Here is a 21,557-nt window from a genome sequence, read left to right on the forward strand (position 1 = left end):
ATATCTCCACATATTTGTGGGTGAAATAAATATTTCTTTAATATTTATATAGATAAAAATTTGGGTATTGCTACACAGCTATAATAAAATCTAATTGATTCCAATAAATTTCTAATTGTAAATATCATTAATTTTTTTTATTGTACAATACATATCAATTCTAAAAAAAATATAAAAACCGTATCAAGAATTTCAACTTTCAAGCTGAACGATACAAAAATCTCCCTCAAAATTGGTTATTGAGTTCTTCTTTTAATAATTATATTCTACAACATTTCGCTGTACTCACATTTTTACCAATTTTTTTTTCATTTTTCTTATATTGAATCTTTGTTTAATCGGTTATTTTAGTGTATTTTGATAATAAATGAGCATTAGGATTGTGTTGAGTATGAAATTTGACAACTGTTAATAAGATGTGGGTTTGTTAAATACGGCACATGAAATGCTTGTTAAATGTTTCTTAGAATATTGGTCTTTTTTTTGGGGGGAGGTTAAGTTTGCTATCAATGTCATCATAATTGATACATGTTTTGGTTTATCAACGTTTACTTCAAATTTGCTTTATTTGATGGAATGGTGTTAATGGAATAAGGAAGTATTTGGATAATGGTAATGGTTGATGCTCTGGAGAATGGGCAGCAAGCTGCCACTCTGGGGATGAATGACGGGCACCTATCGTCTATGAGCGATCATGCATGTTTAGGCTTGGCAAAATCTCAAGTTCGATCTGGGTTTGGTGCTACTCGGGCTCGGCCTGGATGGCTAAAATAGTTGTCCGGACCTAGGTTTAAGCCTGGATTTTTCACGTGAGGGTTGAGTCAAGTCCGACACCTCTCGGATATGAGTTTTTAAGCAGGGCTTCCCAGCTTGCATGAAATTCAAACTGCCAAATTTTTTTATATGCAAGTAACAGCTCTGAGAAAAAAAAACAAAAGAAAAATTTCATGCAATCATAATTCACAAAGTGGTGATAGAGACGATGGCTGTGATGGCGGCAGAGTTGGCTGCGTGAACATGGCTATAGGTTGGGACAATGGCACTGGGGATAGAGTGAAGTCGTGTGCCAAGGCTAGCGAGTTAGCAATTGAGAAGAGATGATGCCAACGGTGGGAGGTGATTGCTGCTAGGGTATGGTGTATGAGATTTGTATAGAAGCTGTAAAGTATTGCTATAGAATGTTACAATATATACACGTTACAACTAGCGTTGTACAAGGAAAGGGCTAGCGTAAATAACGAAAGAGATAACTACAAATAATACACTTCTAAACATAGCACAATATTGCCAATTAAGGCATAACACTAACGTGAAGATCACATTAGGCTATTACTCCCCCGCAAGAGAGGTGTACCGTCGAGAACACCGAGCTTGGACTGTGCACGCTCAAAGGGAGGCCGGGGAAGCGGCTTGGTTAAGACATCAGCGAGCTGATGGTCAGAGGGAACATGAGCAACAAACAGCAAACCTTGCGCAATCTTATCACGAACAAAATAAAAGTCAATTTCCACATGCTTCATACGAGAGTGATACCTAGGATTTGTGCAAACATGAGTGGCACCAAGATTGTCACAGAACAGCTTGGGCATAGGAATCTGAATACCAAGTTCATATAACAAGTGTCGAAGCCAACAAAGCTCAGAAACGGTAGAAGCAATGGCGCGAAACTCAGTTTCAGTAGAGGAACGCGCCACAGAGTTTTGCTTCTTCGAAGACCAGGTAATGGGGTTGCCGCTAAAGAAGATAATGTAAGCACTCGTAGAGCTACGATCATCAAGATTGCCCCCCAGTCAGAATCATTGTAAGTAGCAAGTGTAGATGATGAGGACTGACTAAGATAAAGGCCATGAAAAATTATAGCTTTCAAGTAGCGGAGAATGCGCTTGGCGGCCTACCAGTGCAACTGAGAGGGACATTGCATGAACTGAGATAACTTGTTGACCGTAAAGCAGATGTCAGGATGAGTGAGAGTGAGATATTGCAAGGCATCAAGAAGCTGGCGATATGACGTACCATCGGCAAAGACAAAACCATCGGTTTGTTGAAGACCAATGGTGGCAGACAGAGGAGTGGCAATAGGTTTAGCATCAGTCATGCCAAACCAATCCAAGAGAGAATGAACATAGTGATGCTGAGAGAGAAACACGCCAGACAGAGTGCGAAGCAACTCAAGCCTGAGAAAAATGGTGCAGGGAGCCAAGGTCCTTGAGAGCAAAAGCAGAAGCAAGACTATGAATGAAGTGCTGAATAACCCGGCCATGAGAACCGGTAATAATTAAGTCATCCACATAGACAATGAAATAAATGCGATGACCATTACGATGATAGAGAAAAAGATAAGCATCAGTCTTGATTTGGCGGAACCCATAGGACAATAAAAACTTGTACAGGGTAGTAAACCATGCACGAGGCGCCTGCTTAAGGCAATATAGAGATTTGCGTAACCTGCAGACAAAGGAAGGCTGGTTATAATCAATAAAACCAAGCGGCTGCTTCATGTAAACCTCCTCGTCAAGAGAACTATTCAGGAAGGCGTTATTGATATCCAACTGACAAACCGGCCAACTAAATTGTAAGGTTAAGCATAGAATAACACGAACGGTAGAGGTCTTGACAACAGGGCTGAATGTATCATGGTAGTCGAGACCAGGACGCTGAGTAAAGCCCTTAGCAACCAGCCGCGCTTTATACCTGTCAACAGAACCATCGGGGTGGTGTTTGACACGAAACACCCACTTACAACCAACCAAATTGTGAGAAGGTACATGAGGAACAAGATCCCAAGTATGATTAGAAATAAGAGCATCATATTCAGTACGCATGGCCTGAAGCCATTACGGGTCGGCAAGGGCAGCCTTAATACTAATCGGTTCAACAGTGGAGGGCAGCGGATGCTTGGAAATAATAAAAGCGAGGGTAGTGTAGTCAAGCTGTTTTGGTTTATAAATGTTATTGCGGGACCGGGTTATCATTTGATGGGTTCGGGTCGGCAGCGGAGGTGTTGGTGTTGGTGGCGACGGTGATGGGGGTGTTGGTGGCGACAGGGAAGGAGACGGGGTCGGTGATGAGATATTGGAAATAGGAGAAGAGAGGGTTAGTACCGATGCATGGGCATGGAGAGGTGAAGAGCCATAAGTATTAGGGTTATGAATAATACCTGAAGCAAAGGTGGCAGAAGTCGGTGAAGAATTGGAGCTAGCAGGAAGCAAATCCAAAGCTGCAAGACGGGAACCACTAGGAGGAGAGGAGTTAGCCGACAGAACCGGGGCCGAAAAAATGGATGAAAACCAGAATGTGAGAGAAATAGATGAGGGAGAAGCAGCGGACGTAAGGGACTGATAGGGAAACTGAGACTCAATAAATTGAACATCACGGGAAACATAAATCTTACCAGACTGAACATCTAAACACTTGTATGCATTTTGTTATAGGCAATAACTGAAAAACACACAAGGCTTGGACCTGGGCTCTAGTTTGTTGCGCGTATATGGGCGTAACCATGGGAAACAAAGACACCCAAATACACGTAGCTTGGCATAATTAGGGTGGTCATCAAATAATAGCTGGAAGGGACAAGTCATGGATGTAGTTTTGAATGGTAGACGATTAATTAAGTAGGTGGCGGTTTGAAACGCAAACGTCTAAAAGCTAGGAGGCAGCGAGGCTTGATGAAGTAACGCCAACCCCGTCTCAACAATATGTCTATGACGACGTTCGGTGACTCCATTGTGTTGTGGTGTGTAGGGTGGTGTAAGCAGGTGATTAATGCCAGTCTGTTGAAAAAATGAGGTAAGTTTAAAGAACTCACCACCGCCGTCGGTGTAAATAGTGCGAATGGTGGTACACAAATAATTTTCAACAAGTGTTTTAAAACGAACAAATGTAGAGAAAACATCAGATTTAAGCCTTAAAGGAAGAAACCATACATACTTAGTAAAATGGTCAACGAAAATCACATAGTACTTATAATTATCAAAAGAAGTAACAGGGGCAGGACCCCAAACGTCAGGATATATTAAATCCAAAGGACGAGTACTACATAAAGAAGATTGGCCAAAAGGGAGCCGATGGCTCTTATTGCATAAACAAGACTCACAAGACTCACAAGACTCAAAATCCAAGCGCGAAGACAATTGAAGGTACGGAGAATAAATTTCAAAATATCCCTAGACGCTGATGCCAGTGAGCTGCATAAGTTTTTATTGTAGCATTGAAAGTCGGTAATGATGGTACGGGTAAAGAGGAAGCTGCCGGCCACTCAAGAGGACCGCCCCCGTGCTCAAATCTTTCACCTGAAAATGATCATGAAAAAATTCAATGGAGGCTTTATTAACATCACAAAATTGAGACACGGAGATTAAATTTCTTTTGATGGACAGAACATAAAGAATATTTTACAAATAAAATTTTGAGTTAGAGGTACATAAGAAAGTTGAGCCAGTGTGAGATATACCAAGACCCATGCCATTACCAACAATGACGAAATCAAAACCATGGTAAGGACTATGAGTGCTCAAATTTCGGAGATCTCCTGTAACATGATGTGAGGCGGCGCCGTCGACTAACCAATTGGGGTTGGATGTGCCTGTGGTTGCTGTGTGGTTCATAGTCGGATTGTTTTTATGGGAGGTGAAATCCGGACAATCCCGTGCTGTATGGCCCTTGGTACCGCAAAGTTGACAGTAGCCCTAGTACCCGGTGGGCTGCTTCTTTTGATATCCTCCATTGTTGCGATATTGGCCTTGTGGGTTGCGATTTCTGAGACTGATAGTTTATGTTGTTGCCATTTTGATTTTGATACATACGGTTAGGGCCATTATTAAATCATGGATTACCGTCTCGTCTCTGGTTCTGATAAGGGCCACGGTTTGTCTGATGTTTGACTGCGGCGTTGACAGTGATAGCCATGTCTGTGGATTTCTCATCTTGCTTCAACATATCTTCGTAATCTACAAGCTTCTCATATAGCTCGTCAAAAGAAAATGGTGTCTCGCGGATCCGAACACCAGCAATGATATCTTTGAAATCTTTTCCTACGCCATTAATAATTTGCACCACGAGATCGTCATCTGTAACTGGAACATCAATTAAAGTGATTTCATCATAAATAGAGCGTAAGTTATTTAAATATTCGGCAACGGGTTGTCCATCACGACGAGGTCGTGCAAGTCGTTTTCTAAGAGAGATAACACGACTGCGGCTACAATTGGAGTATAGTCGTGCAAGCTTATCCCACACTTGCTTTGATGTTGTGGAACTGGCTATGAGTGGGGCAACTCTTTCGGTGCAGGAGGCTAGGATGGAGTGAAAGATCAACTGATCTTGGCGTTTCCATAAGGTATAGGCTATGTTGATGGTACGCGGACCATTACTGCTGCCGATTTGATACTGGGAAGGGCACTCGGATGTGCCATCAATGTAACCTGTCAGATTGTAGCCAAAGGCTAAAGAGAGGAATTGCGCTCTCCATGTAAAATAATTTTCAGATGTAAGCCGTATAGGCAATTGGGCAGCGGCGTTGATTGAAACACAATCATTGGCTTGGTTGTTTGATGAGTGGGGACTTTGGCTGGCTGGTGAGGTAGAGGAGATGGCTGAGGGTTCGGTAGCCATGGTGAGAAAAAAAAAAAGATCGACTTGCTCTTGTTAAAGAGAGAGCTCTGATACCATACGAGATTTATATAGAAGCGGTAAAGTATTGCTATAGAATGTTACAATATATACATGTTACAACTAGCGTTGTACAAGGAAAGGGCTAGCGTAAATAACAAAAGAGATAACTACAAATAATACACTTCTAAACATAGCACAATACTACTAATTAAGGCATAACACTAACGTGAAGATCACATTAGGCTATTATGGTGTGTGCGTCTATATGTGTGTGTGTGTGTCTGTATATTATTTATTACGAACCAGGCATGGTTCGAGTTTTGGGTTTTTGGTGCCGTGGCCGGACTTGTGCCCAAAAATGCCCGTATTTTGAAATTTAATGCTTGGATCCCTTTTTTTATATATGCGGTGGCTGGATCTGATCTGAATGGGTTTTTTTGACACCCTTATGCATGTTACACAACTTAAAACATTTAAAAAGATAATTTATGCAGCAATTACAATGATTCTCCTAATTTGACAATCGAACTATTACAATTACCTAAAAATGATGATTTTTTAAAATAAATGAAGCACGCATCTAATGGTTAACTAGGGAATCTATTACAAAATAAGAGTTCAAAATGCATTATGGATTGGAATTACAAGAAACTAATCAAACATAGAGTATAGTCTTTTCGAACAAAAAGGTTCTATCTTGCCATTCATGTAACTCATACAATCATCCGTCAACTTTCTCACTATCCATCTAAACGCATATGAAATATAACTAACTTCCATTAAACCCAAAACTTTAGAAAAATATTTTTTTTAAAATTGATTAGAAACTTCAAAACATTATCACGTGAATGCGTACAATAAGTGTGTAACTATCCAAATCTATGAAGTGTCTAAAATTGTCATTCTTCAATAATAATAACTGTTTGCACGTTAACTTGCTCCATATAACTTCCACACTTTTCTAAATTTGCTCCATATAGCTTCCACACTTTTCTAAATTTCGATGTGTTCGTAATATGGCCCGGGAAATGATCATCAAAACATAACTTCTTCATTTCCGGGTCCTTATACACTACAAACATGATACGGCAAATATATGACACATTTTACATGGATATTGCACATGTAGTGAGTATGTGCGCCTTGCCTGTCGCATATTGTCTAGGTTTTTTGTTTAACTTGAATTTCTTTTTTTTTGCAATGATTTCTTTGATATTTTATCTCAAACTAAGTAATTTAATAAACTCCATTTTTATGAATGGAAAATGACAACGTTTACAATCAAAGTCACATCAATTTAAAACCTAAACACTAAACTTAATATATTAAAAATTCATATTGTATAAGAACATACAATAAACTTAAGAAGCTCTCCAGTTGATGATTATATCATATTTGATAATATTCGATAAGAGTGATATTTGTTGGGCAATTTGTTGAAATTGATGAAGATTATTTAGTCCAAAAAAATTAATATTTGACTAATTATGATAAGAAAAAATTATAAGAGCCTAATTTAAAAAGTTCTAAAATTTTGTGATTATTTTCATAAATTTTTTAATTTTAAAATAATTAATTTATGACAGAAAATAATCTAAAATTTACGCATTATTTTAACCGTATCCCATCATTTTCAACATAACTAAATATTGTCAAGTCGTGGTTTGGGCCTGAAGAAAAAAACACGAGTACAAAAAGAGCCTAAACGAAATCTATATCCCAACAGAAGTTAAGAGATCAGAGTCAGACCGCCGTTTCCTTGAAAGCCAATATAAATTCCCCAAATCTTCAGTCTCCACATCCAAAACCGACCAAACAAACGAAAAAAATACAACAAATTTTGATTTTACTGTTTTGTACGAAAGTCAGTTTCCTTCTTCTACATACGGTTCTCTTTTGGCCCTACCCCAAAAATAATAACCCTTTAAAAGAAAATAATAATAATAATTAATAAATAAATTCCCCTCTATTCGGAAACAAAGAAAAGTAAACAAGGCTGGCAATGTTGACGACGAAGCCCCAAGTCCGATAATGGAAGCGTCGGATTCAAGTCGTTCACCGCTGGGGATCGATCTGAACGAGATCCCGTCGGGTAGTACTTCGTCGTCGGAAACGACGTCGTTATGCGGGGCATGCGGGGTGGCGGTGGAGGCGGAGGGAGACGTGGTTGTATGCGACGCATGCGAGCGAGGGTTTCACTTGGAGTGCGCTGGAATATTAATGTGCTGCCATCAGCAGCAGCAGCAGCAGCCCTATCATCATAATCTGCTCGAGTGGGTGTGTGCTGACTGTGTCAAAAACGGTGCAAAGAGTAAACTCTGGCCGTTAGGCCGCAAGAAACGGATTTTGGATATGAACGCCTCTCCGCCTAGCGATGTTGACGCCGATGCCACCGACGATGTTCTCGATTTCAGGTACCCTGTTTCTTTCTTTCTTTCTTTCTTTTCTTTTTTTAATTAATTTTGACCTGCGGACTGTGATTCTCTGTTTTATGCACAAAAAATAGTGATTGGTGAAGTTGAAGTAGTTTCAGAGCTATCTTAGTTTCATGGTGATTTGGGTGCCAGTAAGGCCCAAGGCAATGATATTTTAGTTTCGAAATGGTTTTAGGTTTGTTCTTACCAGGCAATCTCTCTAGTCATAGCATATGAGACAATGTGGAAGAATAGTGGGAAGCTAGAGAAGATATATGGAGAAAGTTAACGCTCTACTCGAAGAAATTTGTGTATATGTTTGGTTGTTGAATCACCACTAAAAACGATAGTATATGATGTTGCCATACCATGCTATGTGTTTATTATCTCCCATAATTTTGAAATTACAATTTTCCTATGACAGTGAATACATTTCACCAAATCCAAATACATCAAATCCATAACCCCCATTTCATTTCAATTGAATAAAATAAGAAAAGAAAAGAAAAGACACTATTTGAAAAAACAATATTGGCTTTGTCGTTACATTTATTGGAAAACATAAGTTGTAAGAAGTTACAAAATATGAGGTGGTTTATAGATATGTTGCTTAAAAGAGTAATGTTATTAAGTGATAGTAATGACTGTTCCCATGTTATTTATTGTGCAAAAAGGATAAATGATAGTGCACTGGAGAGGATACCTATTTGTTATCGGACAAAGTCAGATCATGGCCTTACTTTTGGGGTTCAATATCTTCAGATTTCGAAGATGCCATTTTTTCATCCATCAGAATAGAAATCTGCACTGAGCTGATTAGAGCAGTTTCTTAGAGCTCTTTTAAGTTTTTATGGATTTCAGTTCAGCTCTTGTTCTGGTCTAGGTGTGGGTTATCTAGTTTTTGTTGAGAGTTTCCAGTGTTTTTGTTTGCTTGTTCCCTGATTTTTTGCATGGACAGCTTTTTCATTCGAATTTGAATCTTACTTTCTTCTTAGTTATATTTTTTTACAGTTTATTATAGAGAAAAAAACAATGATAATCAACCATTTTGGAATGAGAAATTTCTAGTTGGTTGTCTTACTCATTTAGGTTATGAAATTAGAGAACAAATCATATAAATTCTAAAGATCAAATTTCTAATGTTAGATTAAACTATGAACACCTAATGGGCCTTTTAAAAAAGACTGGTTAACATTTGAACAAATTAATTAAGACAGGTCAGGAAAAGGTAAACCCAAGCAGAAAGAATTAGTGTCATTTTGAGAACAATTCGACTATTGATGCTTTTCAGAGAAGAGTGTACAAAAAGATGTAAGAAAATGTGGAATTTTAATTGGAAATCTGTAATGATAATTGCAAGGAATCCTAGAAGGGAGTTTACAGAGGAGTAGTGTAAAACAATTAAATCTCTCAGGGTGCCTTTATTTTTTTGTTTTCTAAGCGGTGTTCTTTATAATTATTTTATAGGAGGAGATTTTTTTTTTTTTTAATGTGATGTGTTATAATTGAAAATACGTTTCATAGCTTGTTTTTAAACTAGTATTTAAAAAAAAAGTGAAAATGCATTTGGTAGTTTGTTGAAAATATTATTACTATATTATTAAAAAATAATAGAATTAGTTAAAATATTACACAATTTATGTTCAATAGAGTGGATTTACAATTTTATATTTTATGTGGACCCCTTAGATTCGACTACACTACGATCGTTTCAATAAAAAATAATAATTTTATCTTTTTGTTAAGGTGTGAGACCTGGTCAAATTTTGGCGGCTAGAAAACGTGATATTACCATTTTACAGTTTTCTAAATTCCTTTCGGAAAACAAGTCACTAAAAAACAAAAACAAAACAGTAATTGAGGCTACCAAATATCTTTTATGATTTTGCAAAATGGAAAATGAGGTGTCAAAACCGATATCAAACACACCCTAAGTTTTCTCTCTTAGGTACACCAATGACCATTAAGGCTTGACATTTGGTAATGAGTGAAACAAGCATAAGCGAAGATATAATGGATGCGAGCATAGAAGAAGAGTGATTACTCTATTGTTCATTTTCCTAGTCCATTTTGTATTTCCTAACTTTTTTGTATTTCCTAATTTTTTGAATCTTTTCTATTGTTTTAATTTTTCATGTGCATTTATTGATTTATAAATTTATGGATATTCTTGCCGGTTACATTTATTAGGTTTTAGAATGCAGTGTGAGTAATAAATTTTTGCATGTGCATTTATTGATTTATAAATTTCCACATAAATTTCTTGAAATGAAAGTTATCATTAGTAGTTACTGGTTACATTTATTTGGTTTTAGAAAGCACAGTCCGGGTGATAATTCTTTTGGTGGCAATGCATTTGTTGCCCCAGTGACCTCTTCAAAGTTTTTGCATGCCGGGAGTGGATTTGGATTTCAGAAAGCTTCTGCAATTATGACAAACACTGGCAGAAAGGGTTTTGAAGCTAATAAACAAAGTACAGACAGAAGTTTTCAGGAGGTAGAATTGAGATTCCCTCTTGGAAAGTGTAGTAGAAGTTTTACTCCAGCTATTAGATTTCCATCTCAGAACCCAAGTGAGATATTGCTGCAGGCTCTTAGAGAATTCATCTCTGAAAGGCATGGTGTTCTGGAGGAAGGTTGGAGCGTTGAATTAAGACATTCTACGAATAGTTATGAACTATATGCTGTTTACTGTGCTCCAGATGGGAGGACGTTTGATTCAATGTCCGAAGTTGCTTGTTATCTTGGGTTGACATCGAGCTATAATTCTTTGGACACAAGAGTAAAAACGGAGGAATCTCCCCTACATGATAGAGTACCTGTATGCAAAAAACGGAAGCCGACAAAGTTTCCATTTGCAAATGGTTTTGCTGAAAACAAAGGTTTCATAAGTCTTAATAATATTAAATTTTCATCCTATAATCAACATATGGGGAATTTCAATTCTAGATCTAATAGCATGGTAGAGATTATTGAATCTGGAGGAGCGGAAAACGATTGTGCTGGGTTTCTGCAGAATTATGTAAGTGTGCATGTTTTTTTGTGCTTCATCTTCTTTCGATTAGCCTTTTTCTTCTTTATTTTTGCTTTAGTATTGTCCCTTTTTATATAACCTGACTTCAGCAATTTTTGAACGTTGAATGTTCTTTCAGCTTCTTCTTATGCCTTTTCTCCTTGTACATGTTATTTTCAGGACGGACTTCCTGTTCAGTTTGAAGATTTTTTTATTCTTTCTTTGGGGCATGTTGATGGGAGACCTTCATATCATAATGTCAACGTGATATTTCCTGTTGGCTATACATCCTGTTGGCATGATAAGATTACAGGGTCTCTTTTCATCTGTGAAGTGTTGGATGGTGGTGATTCTGGTCCTGTTTTTAAGGTCACAAGGTGTTCATGCTCTGCATTGCCAATTCCAGATGGATCAACAATCCTCTTTAGGCCAAATTTTGTACAATGTTCTGGTCGAGATCATGAAGCAAATGGTGACTTTACTTCTTATAGTAAAGATTATGACAGTGATGTCAACATTCAGATGATTCTATCAGATCCTTGCCTGCCTGTAGACAACGATATCTTGACTTGTCTTGGAAGTTGTTCAAATAAATCTTGTGATGATGACATTGGTGAGATTTCAGTGGAAGATCGTTCGTTGTCATCAGCATGGAGAAGGTTGTCTCAAAAGTTTGTTGATGCTTGCTTTGAAATTTGTAAACAAAAAGGTGTTTTAAAGTTTTCCTGCAAGCATATTGAAAATAGTAGGGAGTTCGCAAACTGGGATATGGTGGATGAAAAGGAGAAAATGAGATTTACATCTCTGAATAAATTTTGTGGTTCTTCAGTTTCCGTTAGTATCCCATCTGAGTTTCGGGGTGATAATGAGCTTGACATGCTAGCTGATGTACTGTTGAAATGGCTAGACCAGGATAGATTTGGGTTAGAAGCTGAATTTGTGCAAGAAGTCATTGAACAGCTACCTGGTGTCAAGGACTGTTCGCAATATGAATTTCTGATTGATAGAAGTTGTTATTTATCATTTCTAACAGTTGGAAATGGATCCTTAATGGTGAAAATGAAAGGTGGAGTGGGAAGTGCGGAAGAAGGCTTAGATGGTTCGTTTGGAAGATCCAAGAAACGAAGATTGGTTGAAGACCATGATCATTGGCCTCCTCCTGGGAATGCACTGTGCTCAAGGCTTCCTCCTCAGATTGTTGGTGACTTTTTTCAGGTACGTGTTGGCAATTTTTAATGTTCTAGTTTATTCGAAGAACATAGTTGAGCTTTATGGGTACCACAATTGAGTTTCAGAAGATGAGGCCTCATATTCTGGTTTTACTTTTCAGGTATGTCTGTTTTTATGGCGTTTTCATGAAGTTTTGGGCCTGAAGGAATCTTTTTCATTGGAGGAGCTTGAAGAAGAGCTTATCAACCCATGGATTGACGGCTGTAGTTCTGAAAAATGTGAAAAGAAACTCCAAGGAACTGAACCTGTGAGCTTACATCAATGTGATATTGTGGGTGGACAAATTTTATCTGCAAGCGATGAATCTCATCAGGCAGTTTCTAGGGAGAATCCTCATGCATTTATAAACCTTGAAAATGGAGCGGTGAGGGAAGCAGCCCAAGATGAAATGGGGTTTGTTAGTTACAGCAGATGCTCTGGTGTGGTTTTGACAAAGGCTCACAGCTCACTGCTGGAAGTGCTAATAGCTGAGCTGCAATCCAAGGTTGCAGCACTTGTTGATCCAAATTTTGATTATGGAGAGTCAAAACCAAGACGCGGAAGGAAGAAAGATGCAGACAACTCAATTCCTCATAAAAGAGGAAAGCTCAATATGCTCCCTATCAATGAACTGACTTGGCCAGAATTAGCTCGGAGGTACATCTTGGCTTTCTTATCCATGGACGGTATCCTTGACTCTCCTGAGATTACTGCTCGTGAAAGTGGTAGAGTGTTTCGCTGCTTACAAGGTGATGGCGGGGTGCTCTGTGGTTCTCTAACTGGAGTGGCTGGGATGGAAGCTGATGCCCTGGTAAAATTTGCTTTTCTTCCTTTTATTGGTTTTATATGCTCTTTATTTCATCCAAAACTTTAGCTTGAGATTTTGAAGACACTTTTTTGGATTCTAATTTGCATGTATTGTACCATATTTTGGTTGCGACTATTCTTGTATGTTTTTGCACTTTTTATTTTTTTACTTTTCTGTTTTGAAATTATACTACTATGTTTTCAATTAAGATGAAAGAAGAACATGGACTGAAGTTTAAACTTCAGTTCCCTTGGTATCATGGTTTCTTAATAATACCCAAAAATAAATAGAGAGAAGAGAGAATAGAATGTTTACTGATGCTTTTCCATATAATCTACAGTTGCTTGCAGAGGCTACAAAGAAAATCTTTGGTTCACTGAACAGAGAAAATGATGTGCTGACAATTGAAGAAGTGTCTGATGCATCTGGTAACTGTGAAAAGAATATTGTGAATGATGGTACCCTGCCAGAGTGGGCAAAAATGCTGGAACCTGTTAGGAAATTACCAACAAATGTGGGAACCAGAATTAGAAAGTGTGTTTATGAAGCTCTGGAAAGAAATCCGCCTGATTGGGCCAGAAAAATATTGGAACACTCCATCAGTAAGGAAGTTTACAAAGGAAATGCCTCGGGACCAACAAAGGTGCTATTCACTATATAACCTTTTGTATTCTGTACATTTAGAGTGAAAAATTATTAGGTTTTGATCTGCAATTGTTTTTGTGTATTATTGTGTATACTCCTCTGGCCTTGTTCGCCGTGTGGTTTCTCTGTCACTCTCTCTCCCTCAGCCCGTCCTAAGGAGCCACTTTTTTTCAAGCTTTGTATCTGCTATCTTTCTGTCCAAACTTCCTCCTCTTAAGCAGATTCTGTCTTGTACTTTCAATACATTACCCATCCAATTTATATATATACCCTTGTCAGAAATCTCATTATCTAAAAGAATTGTCTAATGCAGTAAACTTTGAGTTTGAATATAATATCTGAGTTCGGAGTTATCACTTTGAATTGGTTGTTTTCTTTACAATCTTTTATCTCTGCTGTTATTATTCCTTTTATCTTGGTTCTATTAGTCATTTATCTATTAATTATTCAACGAGCGTAATCCTGAATTGCGTCTTTGTAATTGTTGATGGAATGCAGAAAGCTGTTGTTTCCGTGCTAGCCGATGTTAAGGAAAGGTTGCCTCAAAATTCAGAGAAGGGATGTAAAAAGAAGACTGTCATATCTATATCTAGTATCATTATGAAGCAATGCCGTATCGTGTTACGTCAAGCTGCTGCAGCAGATGATGAAAAGGTTTTCTGCAATTTGCTTGGAAGAAAACCATTGAGTTCTACTGATAATGACGATGAGGGATTTCTTGGATCTCCTGCCATGGTATCTCGTCCTCTGGATTTCCGAACTATTGATTTGAGGTTGGCAGTTGGGGCTTATGATGGATCACGTGATTCTTTTCTTCAGGATGTTCGGGAGGTCAGATTATGACTCTGGTTTTCCCTTTGCTTTTAACTTCTCTAAGTATTCTAGTGCATTTTTTTTTATCTAAATCTCCTGTGAGTTCCTCTTTGCATGGGCGACAATACTCTGTTTCCATTCCACTTATAAAGTAAAGGTTTGAATTGGACAACAGATATGTTTGCGTGATCAAATGAAGATTGCATTTAATTGTTCAGCAAAGATTACAAACATATAGTATTTGTCTATGCTAATATATGGTATGGATGGGTATATGGAAGGATCTAACAGTATTTTGCATCAGAGTGTAGTGCATGATTACCCATCTTTGTGGTTATTAAGTTTATTCTGAGTGATTTGATGGTCATACTTTGAGGCTTCTGGGTATAGTTTGTGATATACATTTGGCCCGAAAATGTTTTGAGAGAGTTCTGAAATTGTATATACGTTCATGATCAGATTGTCTCAACTACTACTTGGTGCTAAATCTTACATGTACACATTTATTTTTTGTGCCTTTAATTACAATACTGCTCTATTGTGATGCTATACTTATAAACACTGTCCTAGTTTACAGGCATATGTGTATATTTCTGATTCTGGCCTTAATCACATTACTGTTACGTTATGCTAGACTTGTTATGCCGCAGTTTACAGGTTTATCTTGTACTGATGTATATTGATATGTTGGCCTTTAAATGAATTGATTTTAGCTTTTATGTCACATGAATTGATTGTAGCTTTTATGTCACAGTTTTGGAATAATGTTCGCACGGCATTTGGAGACCAGCCTGATTTTGTTGATTTGGCTGAAAAATTATCCCGAAACTTTGAATCGTTGTATGAAAATGAGGTCTGTATCTCTCCCTCTCTCTTTCAAAAACAACGCCCCCCACACCCCTTCTCCCTTTCCGCCACAACCAGTTTGATTAAAGGATGAATCTTCCACTAAAGCAAAAGAAATACAGACAGGTTGACACAGACTCATGTTAATCTAGGCAATTCACTTGATCTATTTCCTTGAAATTTTACTAAACTACTTATGCAGCAAGCAATTGATTAAAAGTATGATTCAGTATTTCAAAGTTTAGTGTCATTTGCCTAGTTAACTTGCATGAGATATAAGGGGTTTGGAAGGATCAATTATAGGACTGAAGTAAGAATGTGTTGACCTTAGGAATTAGCAACTGATTTACTAAATATCAGTGGCAAAGTAAATAATTTACAACTCTTGCTGAGGGTTGAAAAGTAAGTAAAATTACTGATTTGAGAGAAAAGTGAAATTGGTCTAGGAGAGATTTAATTTCTGAAAGGAAATAGCTCTTAGATGCTATGCAATTCTATACTGATAAAAATAAGTGGGACGTTTCGGGTGCAAAATCCCTTGGAATTTCAAACATTATGGACTCTGATTGCCTTTCGTCTGCCAGATAAAATAGGAAATCTTTCAATATGGATAGATATATGTCATGGTCTTACTCTCAGCCCGGTCTTTGCACATTGGTCTTGGTTATCTGTCTTTGTTTACTTGTTTAGACGTTTTATTCTTCTTTTTGATGCAGATTGTGACCCTACTTCAGAAGCTTGTGGGTTATGCCAAACTGGAAAGCTTAAGTGAAGAAACAACAAAAGAAATAAATGATATTCTAGTTCAAACTAGTGAGATCCCTAAAGCTCCTTGGGATGAGGGGATTTGCAAAGTTTGTGGGGTTGATAAAGACGATGATAGTGTTCTTCTATGTGATACTTGTGATGCTGAGTACCACACTTATTGCTTGGAACCTCCACTTGTAAGGATTCCTGAAGGAAACTGGTATTGCCCATCTTGTGTTGTCCGTAACTCTATGGTTCAGGGTGCATCAGAACATTCTCAAGTTGGTGGTCAACATAAGGGAAAAAAATATCAGGGAGAAATTACTCGTCTGTGCTTGGAGGAACTCAGGCATCTAACAACTGTTATGGAAGAAAAAGAGTATTGGGAGTTTAATGTGCATGAGGTTTGCTTGTTGATCCTTCTTGTTACCTATTCCAGTCTGACTTTTGATGATTTTATACTGCTTTACACATTGATTGCATTGATTTGTTGCCAGCCAACTTGGCCAAAGACTATATAGCTTTTGTGTACAATTTAAAGCTTGTTCTCTTCCAGCTTAAGCTGAAAAAATAAAATACTGTGTTGTAATATCATTTACATGCCAATAAATAAATAAGGAGAAAAACACAAATTTGTTGCTTGGATTACCATAGAGTTCTGCCATGCTGTTTTGTTTCTGCTGTTCCTCTCTTCCTTTTTCACTTTTTATATTTTTTTGCCCCCCTTATTCTGGCTTAAGATTTCAATAACTTTTCTTCCACCGTCATTCAGCAAGATTCTGAGTTGGAACTTGCCAGTTTTAGATGGATTTCCTAGTGCAGAATTAGTATGAAGCCTATGGTAGTGGCTATGCAGTCTGCTGCATAGCTAGTTTGTGCTAGTTAAACTTGCCATTATTCATCTCCTGTCAAGTCAGCTAACAAAGATCTAATTGTCTTTTCAATTGTGGATGCAGAGAACTTTCCTCCTTAAGTTTTTATGTGATGAGTTGCTTAACTCAGCTCTCCTTCGTCAACACCTTGAGCAGTGCACTGAAGTAACAGCTGAGTTGCAGCAGAAATTGCGTTCTTTTTCTGTAGAATTCAAAAACTTAAAGTCCAGGGAAGAAACTGTGGCTGCAAGAGTTGCAAAGGTAGAGGCAAGTATGACAAATTCTGTTGCAGAAATTTGTATGAAGGAAGGGCCAGCTACTGTTATTAGAAACAATGGTAAATGCATAGAACAGCCACAGAACTCAAGCAATAGAAGTAACTGCTCTGTTATTGCTCTAGAGGAATCTGGGCCTATGTATCCAACGGATGCTGAAGGTCAAATAGAAGAGCCTCATGGTGATAACAGTAAAATGCCTTCTCAAAAGAATGATGAATCAATTAAGCCTAATGAACATCCTTTAGCAAGTTCTCTGCTACAAGAAATTGATAACTTGAGTGGAGAAATCCGTTCGCAGCATAACTTACAAGAGTTGGCAAGGGATGCTGCCACTCTCGCATCTCCTTCAAATAATCAGGGACCTTCTGTTCCCAACGAACTTCACGTAACTGAGGGTACATGTTCTGTTACCATGAATGAGCCACAGGCTCACAACCTTGAGTTGAACAACATCAGGAATGACATACTTCTTCTACAGGAGTCCATTACTTCTTTAGAGCAACAGCTTTTGAAGCTATCCGTGCGTAGGGAGTTTTTAGGCTCTGATTCTAGTGGTCGATTATATTGGGTTTTACCTCTGCCTGGTATGCATCCTTGTCTTATTGTTGATGGGAGTCCCGAATTGCAGCAGAAAAGAAAAATATTGGATTTCCGAGGCCCAGTTGACAAAGGCTTAGTGCTAAAGAATTCCAGTTCTTCGGGATCAGATGCTTACTCAAGTTCAAAAGGCTCCAAAGCTTGTTGTCCTTTTCAGTATGATCCCTATGCTGTGACAGCCACAAGTTCGCACTGGATTCTTTATCAAACTGATGCAGAAATTGAAGAACTTGTTAATTGGTTGAGGGATAATGACCCAAAGGAAAGAGAACTGAAAGACTCTATACTAAACTGGAAAAAAATAAGGTTCCAGGACTCTCAACATACTAAAAAGCAAAGCTGGGATGAGTACCAAAGTGCCTCATCGGCACCAACAAACGGTGATAAAGTTGATTGCTTTGATTGTCTTGTTACAAAGGCAGCCACACTGCTGGAGAAGAAGTATGGTCCTTGCTTTGAGTCAGAAGAAGTCTTGAAGAAGGGAGGAAAACGGGCTAGAGTGACTAGTCAAGAGAAAATGTATCGTTGTGAATGTTTGGAGCCTATCTGGCCTTCGAGAAACCATTGTCTATCCTGCCATAGAACATTTTCTACTGCTGTTGAATTTGAGGAGCATAATGATACGTGCAATTCAGCTCCACCAGCTTATGAGAAGAACAAAGAAGCAAGTAATTCTCTGAAAGGGAAGGGAAATAAGAAATCTGATATCTCTCGCGCAGCATGTGGTACTGATGTGGAACTTGTTGAAACTTCTAAGCCCTCTGGATTGATTAGATTTCAAAACGATGGTTGCCCTTTTGATTTGAATGAAATAAGTTCCAAGTTTATGACACAAGATTCTAACAAAGAATTAGTACAAGAGATTGGTCTTCTTGGTTCAAAGGGGATACCGTCATTAATCCCATCTGTATCTCCTTTTCTCAGCGACTCAACACTAATGTTAATGTCTTCTCAGAAAGAGGTAGGTGTTCCAGATGGTCAGATAATGGCTTCTGAGACACTGTCATCTTCTCAAGGAAAGCAGAGCATGAAAAATGCTGGCAATGACAACATGGCTGATGATGCTTCTAGAAAATCTGGTTCAAATGGGACACATGAAGTGCTAAAAAGTAAGAAACCAGCCTTTGGATGTTCTGAACAAAGGGATAGAAAATCCTCTTCACATGTTCGTGTCCCAAAAGTGGGAATCAATCAATGTTGTGTAGTTCCTCAGTCTTCATTGAGGCCATTAATTGGTAGAACATCACAGATAAAAAGGCGACTCAAGGTTAATTTGCTTGATATTGATGCTGCACTCCCTGAAGAAGCTTTGAGACCTTCAAAGGCACACTTGGAAAGGAGGTGGGCATGGCGTGCATTTGTTAAATCTGCAGAGACAATATATGAGGTTAGGCTCATTCCCTTGATCTTGGTGTTCTTGGTTGGTTGGTTGTCTTAAGAGTGCATTTATATTTTACTTTGAATTCCTTGCGTTCAGAATGGAATTCTTTTTCCCTTTTTTTTTAATGATTTTACTTGTATAAAACTCACTTTTCATTGATGAGGTGTAGAATTTCTTCCATGGAACATCTGAAATTTCTAATTCAAGAAAATAAGCTTCGTGGTCTGAACACAATCTAATTGCTGATTTCTTTTTCTTGGAGAGGCGCCGCATTGAAACTGGCCGGTTCAACATTTTTGTGGTTTGTGCATGTGCATAGGATTAAGATAAAAGTACTGAATAGACTGCTTATACCAGGTTAGCCTGGGTAAACAATACTTCCAAATAAGACAATTGGTGTAAATTAAATATGATTACTTGCAGAACGTTTTTAAAACTTAATGGATGTTGATCCTCTTTCCTTTTCACTTGTTTTGGTGCTGTTTGAGCATACTAATTTTTTTCTCAAAAGATTATTCTAGTAATATAGATTGGTTTTGTTATTCAGATGGTCCAGGCAACAATTATATTGGAAGACATGATTAAGACTGAGTTCTTGAGAAATGAGTGGTGGTATTGGTCATCACTCTCAGCTGCTGCCAAGACTTCGACCATGTCTTCTCTTGCCTTGCGTATATACTCCCTTGATGCAGCCATTATTTACGACAAGTCTACAACAAATTTAAATCCAGTTGAAAATCTGAAGCTTGACAGCACACCAGAGCACAAGCCACTGCCCGGTGTGGAACTGCTTGAAAAGTCCAAGGTCAGCCGAAAGTCTAACAGGAAAAGGAAAGAGCCAGAGGGTTGATGGCATTTGAAGTTATGGGGAAACTTATTCCAGACCAAGTTGATCCAGTGCCAGCAGAATTTGGCAGCATGTACTTCTGAAAACGAAAAAGCAGTCCAATGATTGGAGCCGCATTTTGTAACCTGCCGGTCTATTTGTTCATGAAGAAATTGGACACGGAAGGCAATGCCGCCACTGCGGATACAGCTTCAGGTCTGTATATATATGAAGTTCATTACTAACTTGGATATGGAAGCACTCCTAAAGGCACCTTCTCTCAATGTTATATGCACCAGGGCCAATCACTGAATGAGAATGCTTCCGGTTTTGGACTGATTTTCGCTCTAGTATGGAGTTTTTTGTTTTTTTAGGAATGGCCGGTGATCCATATGTATACAAATTGAATTACTGTAAAAATAAGCAATGAAAAAGGAAAAAAAGAAAAAGAAAAATTAAAGAAGGGTCAAAGCTAAAGTATGTGTAGCAATACTTTATTTTTTCAATTTATCTCTCCTTCCCTCATGTCATAGTTTTGCTAACTTGGTGTTTATTGAACTTTTTAACCAATAGCAGAAAATGAAAAATTCATTCGTTTTCTAACTGTCTGGGAGGGGAACTAGTACTAACTTTCTCTTGTTTCTTATAAAAATAATAAAATAATAAAATAAAATAAAAAACTTTTCTCTTGATTCACTTTGTCTATTATTGCATTCTGTAGGAACCGGTAGGTTTTTCTTTTGATTTTCTCGTCCTGGGTGCAATTGTAGAGATACTTGTCCACCAGAAGTAGGCTTGCACGGTGGACTTATGTCATTTTTCTCGTTGGTCCTTAAGCTTTGTTTGATATTGTTGTGAAGCATAAGTGGTGCTTTCACAAACAAAGCAACAAAAGCTAAGCTGATTTTATGTTACGGTTTGATGAAATATCCATGTTATTTTACACAGTTTTTATTTGATGGCCAGTGCTTCAGCTTCAATATGGAGAAAGCTCCCACCGCCTCAGCGTACTAAGGTGGTGATCGGTCTACTCCAATTTGCTCTGCCACAATGGATTATAATTAGGAATTTATTAATTTTTTGACATTTAAATTTAGTTTAGGACCAACCAACGGTATTGCTTTAAAATCCTCAACTTTGCGACATAGCAAAGCACAATTAGACCAGTTCAATATCTCAATGTGTTGATATAGTGGCCCGGTCGTACTCAGTTTTTCTTACAGTATCTATTGTTTCGAAGCCGCAACACTTATGAAATTGGACTTGTCATTTATGAGCGTCAAAACTTGGTGAAACTGGCTCTTGCTAAATTAAGATAATTTCTTGATTTGAATTTACTCGGAGAATTAATTGATAAATGTACGACATCATTCATGTACGGCCAACAGCTCATATGAAAATAAAAATAAGTAGGGAATTATGATCCTAAATCTATAAAATTGGGAATTGTATGTGTATATAAGTGGATATATATAATTATAAATATAGATAATTGA

At 37.9% G+C, this 21,557-nt stretch overlaps 1 protein-coding gene across 2 annotated transcripts; it reads left to right on the top strand.

Annotated features, from left to right (window-relative positions):
* The first annotated feature begins 7,334 nt into the window (after window positions 1–7,334).
* On the top strand, window positions 7,335–20,664 carry LOC102625416 (methyl-CpG-binding domain-containing protein 9). 2 transcript variants are annotated; one of them, XM_006470292.4, is made up of 10 exons: window positions 7,335–8,027; window positions 10,343–11,048; window positions 11,220–12,254; window positions 12,370–13,059; window positions 13,397–13,699; window positions 14,200–14,532; window positions 15,269–15,367; window positions 16,077–16,511; window positions 17,064–19,241; window positions 19,783–20,664. In XM_006470292.4, the coding sequence occupies exons 1-10, from the start codon at window positions 7,645–7,647 to the stop codon at window positions 20,083–20,085; spliced, it is 6,465 nt and encodes a 2,154-aa protein (XP_006470355.2). In that variant the 5' UTR covers window positions 7,335–7,644; the 3' UTR covers window positions 20,086–20,664. The 2 variants fall into 2 exon arrangements, with proteins under 2 accessions (XP_006470355.2, XP_006470356.2); XM_006470293.4 differs by having other exon boundaries at window positions 7,850–8,027; window positions 10,396–11,048.
* The last annotated feature ends 893 nt before the right edge of the window (window positions 20,665–21,557 follow it).

This window comes from Citrus sinensis, chromosome 2 (assembly GCF_022201045.2).
Source record: "Citrus sinensis cultivar Valencia sweet orange chromosome 2, DVS_A1.0, whole genome shotgun sequence".
In the NCBI taxonomy this organism is placed as follows: Eukaryota; Viridiplantae; Streptophyta; class Magnoliopsida; order Sapindales; family Rutaceae; genus Citrus; species Citrus sinensis.